Source organism: Bos indicus, chromosome 19, assembly GCF_029378745.1.
Source record: "Bos indicus isolate NIAB-ARS_2022 breed Sahiwal x Tharparkar chromosome 19, NIAB-ARS_B.indTharparkar_mat_pri_1.0, whole genome shotgun sequence".
NCBI lineage: Eukaryota > Metazoa > Chordata > Mammalia > Artiodactyla > Bovidae > Bos > Bos indicus.
Genome location: NC_091778.1, coordinates 28810596 through 28817148, shown reverse-complemented (window position 1 = coordinate 28817148; position 6553 = coordinate 28810596). Strand labels below are relative to the sequence as shown.

General features: G+C 50.5%; 2 protein-coding genes across 2 annotated transcripts; one reads left to right on the top strand and one right to left on the bottom strand.

Annotated features, from left to right (window-relative positions):
- Positions 1-601: 601 nt before the first annotated feature.
- On the bottom strand, positions 602-4683 carry CYB5D1 (cytochrome b5 domain containing 1). The gene is made up of 4 exons (XM_070773041.1): positions 4468-4683; positions 4299-4375; positions 3962-4180; positions 602-3404 (listed from the first exon to the last, which is right to left on the bottom strand). The coding sequence occupies exons 1-4, from the start codon at positions 4625-4627 to the stop codon at positions 3174-3176; spliced, it is 687 nt and encodes a 228-aa protein (XP_070629142.1). The 5' UTR covers positions 4628-4683; the 3' UTR covers positions 602-3173.
- Positions 4684-5152: 469 nt separating this feature from the next.
- Positions 5153-6049, top strand: NAA38 (N-alpha-acetyltransferase 38, NatC auxiliary subunit). Its single transcript, XM_019981165.2, has 3 exons — positions 5153-5346; positions 5529-5715; positions 5886-6049. The coding sequence occupies exons 1-3, from the start codon at positions 5266-5268 to the stop codon at positions 5996-5998; spliced, it is 381 nt and encodes a 126-aa protein (XP_019836724.1). The 5' UTR covers positions 5153-5265; the 3' UTR covers positions 5999-6049.
- Positions 6050-6553: the final 504 nt, after the last annotated feature.

The following is a 6553-nucleotide window of genomic DNA, read 5'->3' as shown; positions in this document are numbered from 1 at the left end:
CTAAGAATAAATGAACATACTCTATTATCTGAAAAATTTGTGATCTTTATCCCTTTCATAGTTCTGTGCCTCACTGTGCCTGTACACACCCACTCCTGTAATCAGACCCCCTTCATGGCCTATCCCATGAGTTTTATTTCTCAAACTACACTCCTTTTCTGGCATGTGCTTATGAAAAAAATTAAAAACAGGAACAAACCTAATGCTAACAGAATAGTGGCCATGTTGTTTTCTCTTTTTTTCTGATCCTTTCCTTCCACCTATGCATTTCCATGGGCCACCTTTAATTCTAACCTGTTCAGAAGTTGGAAGTGTTTTTCCTCATCCAGGCCCCTCTCCCTTCACTCTATAGGTGACTACAGCCACCTGGTGGCCATATAGAGAAAAGACAGGTCAATTGCCCCAAAAAATCTCTGTGAGGCGAAGAACTTCTATGGAGTAACTTTTGGTCTTGGATCTATGGCGAGCAAGGAAAGAAACCAGTGGATAGAGATTATAGTTCAGGACCCAGACATCCTATTTCTTGGTTGCGTCTTGCCCCGCAGGACACAGCATCCATCCACTAGTTATTACAGGCAGAGGAATTCACTTAACATTTGAGTTCATTCATCAAAATTTATTGCGCAGCAACTGTGTGCCCAACACTGGGAATACAGTAGTGAACAAGATGGACATGCTATCTGCTCTTGTGAGCTTACAATCTAGCAGCCAGCCAGCCAATTACATCCATAATGTTAACATTACTATTGTAATAAGCACTCTGAAATAGGCCTGGTGCTAAGAGAAGATTTAACAGAAAGTCTTGACCTACATGGAGAAATCAGACAAGGTTGCTGTGAGGAAGAAACACTTTTAGCAAGGTGGGAAATGGAAGAGTGTCACAAGCAGGGAGAACAGCTTGTGTGCTGGCTCTGAGGCAGAAAGGCGTTTAGTAAACAGAAAGCCAGCCAGTGTGACTGGGAGGTAGGGAATGAAGATGGGATGATGCCAGGTAGAGGCTGATTTATGCAAGGTCTTTGGATTTAGGATTTTATTCCAGAAGTAACTGGAAGCCCCTGAGATATCTGCAGGAGGAAAGTTAGATGTTTAGGTTTGTTTTCCAGAGCTCACTCTGCTCTGTGTGGAGGCTGTTGTTTAGTCACTAAGTCGTGTCCGACTCTTTGCAACCGCATGGACTGCAGCCTGTCAGGCTCCTCTGTCCATGGGATTCTCCAGGCAAGAATACTGGAGTGGGATGCTATTTTCTTCTTCAGAGGATCTTCCTAATCCAGGAATCGATCTGCATCTCCTGCATTGGCAGGTGGATTCTTTACCACTGAGCCACCAGGGAGGACAGAAGTGGATATGGGAGGACTGGTTAGGAAGCATTCCAGACCAGAAGTAATGACAGCTTTGAGAAAAGCAGATGGATCCCAGAGATATTTAGGTGATATAATCTGCTTGGAGAGTGACTGTGTGTGAGGACAGAGATGTGTGTCTGGCAAAAGGTACTGAAGTAGGAAATTTGGGCAGAGGGGCAAGTCTGGGCAGATCCCATAGGCACAGGCCCTAAGGCCAAGGCTAGAGCAACAGCATAGTTTTGGTTCTCAAATAGAACTGAGCAAACAAGATATACATGAAACAGCTGCAGAGCTGATGAAACATCAAAATGATTCAGATAATTCATGGATTCTGTCATTACATGGGACTGAATGGAAGCTGTCTCACAGTGAATTCAGACACTGCTGAAGCCAAAGGTGGACACAGATGTCCCCACCTCTATCCGTGCTGTTCTTAATCAGCCCCTCAGCATGCTCCTGTGTAGCCCACCCACTGTCTCCTAGGGGGCCATCTTCCAGGAAGATGCACTAACATCTCCCTGCTTCCTTTTTTGCCTGAAACTGTCAAGAAATTCACTTGTTATTCTCATTTCCCCTTCCATGCTTAGGTCACAGCGGACTAAATCTGGCCCCTGCCCTCCATGGTTCTCTTTTGAGAACTTAGCTTAGTTGACTTAGCTTCTCTCTTTGCATCACCCCTGTCAAGCCCCTTCTTGCAGAGTCACCATCTGGCAAGGCCAACCCCATCTTCCTCACCTTCCTGTCAGAGGCACAGACCCATCATGAATATATACATGCTGATGCTTCCTTTTTGTACCGCATCCAAAGTGGCCTATCCAGTGGCCCTTTCCCATTCTCGTTTTCCTGGAGTCAGTGTATACCCACCTCTGTGCCTCAGAAGAGTCAGGAAAGGTTTGCTGTGGGTTTAACCATGAAGTAGCCTCAACAGCTGTTATTTAGCTGACACTTAGCCTTCCCTGTGTCCTCTCTGCCACAGGAGAACTCTGCTAACTCCCTTCCAGAGGTAATAACTCCAACAAACAAAAAAACCACACCATGGCTGACTACACAATAGGCCTATAGGTTCCCATTATGCAGTAAGCTGGGACACTGACATATTCTCTTCATATTGAAAAGAAAATGGACTTTGGAATTGGGAAGACCTGCATTTACATTCTGGTTGCGAACTAGTGTACCTTCTGTGCAATTAAGCTTCTTGCTAAGCTTCAGAAGATTTATCTGTAGAACGGTGGGAATGATATCTGTCTTATGGGTAGTTATATTAAATGAGCATATATAGCATAATATTTGGCCTGAATTACCTGGTGACCATTCACTTCCCCTCTTCCTCTTCGGTTTCAGCTGCAAATACTATTCAGAAGAAAGACTAACCAGTTTTGTGTGGCCAGTGGCAGACATCTCCTCTTCCTGTCTTTGTAAATTCCATCTTTCTGCAGCCATGCCATTTCCATCATTGCCAGAAAAGTTCTTCCATCCCTCATCCCTGTGTAGAACTTCTCTTTCTCTTACTATGGAAAAGTTCTGCCTGAGCTAAGATACTTTATTTCTTCTACATCTCCCTGATCTAAGATACTTTATTTTCTTGTATCATTCCTAAAAATGAATCCACTTCTAGCATTCTCCCTAGCTTTCTCAGAGTAAATGCTAATGAACCTGAGGAACAGGATCTTTACACTTCAGTAGGGCATGGGAACCTCATGCCAGCTCCCAGAGTGGAAAGAAGGTCTAGGTCCAGGCATGGCCCCTCCCCATCCCCACCTCTTTTCCTCCAGGGCACAGAAAGCGCTAAATTCCAAATCTGTCTTGAGTCTACAGGAGCATACACCTCCCATCCTATAGTTCTGTGAGGTCATCATTGAAGTACAGCAGTACTGCAGGTGTGTAAAGTGTACTGTCCATATTGAGATAATCAAATTCTTCCTGCTGATCCTGGATCCCATTCTCCTCCAGAGTATAATCCATGTTCAGATTCTTGCCATCATATTTCCACGTGTAGCTGGCAGCATGTGCATTATAGGGGAGATAGCGGTGTAGTATTTCCCACATCGATTCCAGGGCCCCCACCTGGAGAACACGAAAGCACCCCACCCCAGAATTCTGGGTGGAACACACACACACACACACACACACACACACACACACACAGGCCAGAAGCCCAAAAGGCGACAGAGCCGGGGTTAGAGTGTTTCCCTTGGCAGATACAGCAGCTTAAGGCACTCCAGGGTCCCAGAAATAAACTTGAAGCTCCAGCATGCAATGAATGGCCCCCGAGTCCTATCTGCCTTTGTGGCAGCCACTTCTAATAAACAGATGGCCCAAACGTCACTGCCCTGACCTCATCCCCACAATAAAGTAGACTATTAAGAGTGCACTTGGAACTGCTGTACAAAAACTCAGCAAGAAAGAGCTTCTGGGGACCACCATCACTAAGATGTACAAACTGTCGCCCTGCGCTCAAATTCCCAGCCCCCAGGACCCAGGTAACCTTTCCTCTGTTACCCCTAAAAGGGAAGAAAACACAGCTTCCATTGACTGTGGAGAGCTGCTGGCCTGCAGAGCTGTTTGGAGTTTTGCTGGGGTTCTTAGTTCCCTTTATCCTGCCCCCAGGCACCAGTTCTCACCTCCAGTGTGTGCTCTTGCGACGTGAGCGTGTTAATGATGCGGATATTCCGGGTCTTGGAGGACAGCCGCCCCACCTCATAACGCGACCCTTGCCACCAAGGCGTCCCGAAATCATTGGCCCAGTCCGAACTGGGTAGCTGAGGCGGCACGTGCAGAAAGCGGCCCCGGGGGGTGCGGTATCTCAGGGAACCGGTCAGCGGATCTATGTGCTTGCGGATCTTTAAAGCAGAGGAGGACGGTGGGAGCAGTCACTATCTCGGGCTCTGGTTGGCCTCTATTTTTCCTCTTCAACCCTCCAGCGCCTCCTCCCTTCAGCCCGTTTCCAGAAGAACTCACGTCTCTGGTTTTCGGATCAAACCAGTGGCTGATATCCTGGCCCGCCACTTCCACGATGGGTTTCAACAGCAAGTCTCCTGGGAAGGAGCAGCCGCCGTCAGTGCTAGCCATCCAAGAACCAAACACCCCCGAGCACACCCCCGACGCTGGCCCAAAGTGTGGCCCTTACCCTTGTACTCCTGTGCCAACGGGGTTAGGTTGTACACGTTTCCCAGGTAAGACACCCAGAGGTCTTCCGGCTGGTTATGTTGGGCCACCTCGGCCGGCGTGAAATAGCGACGTTGAAAATACTCAAAGTTTGGCCCGGCCACTAGGCCCCGGCTTGGCATAGCTCTTGCTCTATTGCTCACTGACTTTAGTTGCTTCCTTGCTTTTCAGCGCGCACGCACTACTGCATCCTCCCTCGTCCGGTAGCTAAGGCGAGTGCGTTTATCCGCTGACATGGAAACCATTATTCCTTTCCGGCCACCGTCCTCTGAGATTAAACGCTGTACAAGCAAAGAGGGGCGTGGGCTGCGGGTACTCATGGGAAACGTAGTCCGATCCCGGCGTTCAAGTAGTTGTGTCCTCAGGATGTCCGAAGAAAGAGAACACACTCCGTTTTAACTTATTCAGTGGTCTGGGCTACAGGGACTCTTTAGGACAGACTATCTCGCGAGGCAGAGGAAAAAAACGAAGGGGAGGAGTGTAATTATGAAATTGTCGCTAAATTCCAGTGAGACCGGTAAGAAGCTAGATAGTTGAAAAATTCTCGCGATATCTTAATACGTCTGGCGTAATTGGCCTCCTTGAGCCGCAGCATTGGTGTAGGAGAAGCTCGCGAGATCTCTGCAGTTGCCGAAGAGACGAAGAACTGGAGAGGTGATCTCGCGAAAAAAAAATAGGTCGGGAGCGCTCGCGATATCTCAGACCACCGGACTCAAAGGTTCTTAGGAAGTTGACGGACTTGGAGGAGGCCCGGGAACGAATGGCCGGAGCTGGACCAACGATGCTGCTACGAGAGGAAAATGGCTGTTGCAGCCGGCGTCAAAGCAGCTCCAGCGCCGGGGTTAGCTCGGGTTCTGGGATTGAGGGGCTGTCGGGGAGCAAGATGGGGGAACGGAAGGGGAACTGCAGGCCCGGCAGCCTCTGGGCTTCGTGTGAGCGCCCCGTAGGCTGTCGGGAACTGTGGTTCCGCAGACAGGCTGCAGCTGGGCGGCGCGGTCTGAGCGCATGTCCCGCCCTGCACAGGACTCTGACGGGGAGCGCGAGGAGGACTCGCCGGCTGCGCGCGCTAGGCAGCAGCTGGAGGCGCTGCTCAACAAGACTATGCGCATTCGCATGACAGATGGACGGACCCTGGTCGGTTGCTTCCTCTGCACCGACCGTGACTGCAACGTTATCCTGGGCTCGGCGCAGGAGTTCCTCAAGCCGTCGGGTTAGTGCTCAGGGAATGCACACCCACCGGGGAATGCGGCGGAGCCTCACGCGAGGCATTTCCCCTAAAGTGCCTGGCTGCACACCCTATTTTCTGGGGCTAGAAGTTGTGGCTCAGAGGGGGCGTGGCCGACCCTGTCCTGCCTCCCTAATGCTCTCTCTTCTTTCCAGATTCCTTCTCTGCCGGGGAACCCCGTGTCTTGGGTCTGGCCATGGTACCTGGACACCACATCGTTTCTATTGAGGTGCAAAGAGAGAGCCTGGCGGGGCCTCCCTATCTCTGAGCCCTGTCGAACATGCCTTTCAGTCCTCATTAAACCTGTAACTGACCGTAACCTGTGTGTGTGTGTAGCTGGGATGCTGGGGCAGGGATTGCACATCCCATTCCTAGAGCAAGCTTATATGAGGTCGGGAGCACTCAGCCCTCCTTCCACAACCTGGATGTCCAGAACTGCCAAAGGTTCTCTCACATTCGAGGTCAGGATGGGCAACAGGCTGAACCTCAGATCCACAGGCCCTAGGATGGGCCCCTCTGTCTTCCCTCCCACGCAGCTGCTCCAGAATTGTGGCAGGAGGCGGGGTGTCATCCTGCTCCGGAAGGCCCATTGTTTCCCTCTCCGGCCTGGCAACACCGAGTTCCTCTTAAGCTGGGGTCAGAGAAAAGACTTGGGTCCCCAAGGGGAGCAGGGCAGGCGACAGAGGCCGGGCCCCCTTCACTCCATTGGTGAGAAGGTGCCTTTGGGGTCAGGGACAGAGCTCTGGGGTCTGGCCAGGAAGAGCGGGCTAATGCGATAAGGGAAGGCCAGGAGACTCAAGGATGCTTGGGCCTGCGAACTAAA

Excerpts from the sequence above, each read along its gene's own strand:
- CYB5D1 (XM_070773041.1), bottom strand. The coding sequence starts at position 4,627 with ATGCCAAGCCGGGGCCTAGTGGCCGGGCCAAACTTTGAGTATTTTCAA. Across the intron at positions 4,376-4,467 it reads GTTGGCACAGGAGTACAAGG|GAGACTTGCTGTTGAAACCC; the intron begins GTAAGGGCCACA and ends GCTCCTTCCCAG. Across the intron at positions 3,405-3,961 it reads CGCAAGAGCACACACTGGAG|GTGGGGGCCCTGGAATCGAT; the intron begins GTGAGAACTGGT and ends CGTGTTCTCCAG.
- NAA38 (XM_019981165.2), top strand. The coding sequence starts at position 5,266 with ATGGCCGGAGCTGGACCAACGATGCTGCTACGAGAGGAAAATGGCTGT. Across the intron at positions 5,347-5,528 it reads AAAGCAGCTCCAGCGCCGGG|GACTCTGACGGGGAGCGCGA; the intron begins GTTAGCTCGGGT and ends CGCCCTGCACAG. Across the intron at positions 5,716-5,885 it reads GGAGTTCCTCAAGCCGTCGG|ATTCCTTCTCTGCCGGGGAA; the intron begins GTTAGTGCTCAG and ends TCTTCTTTCCAG.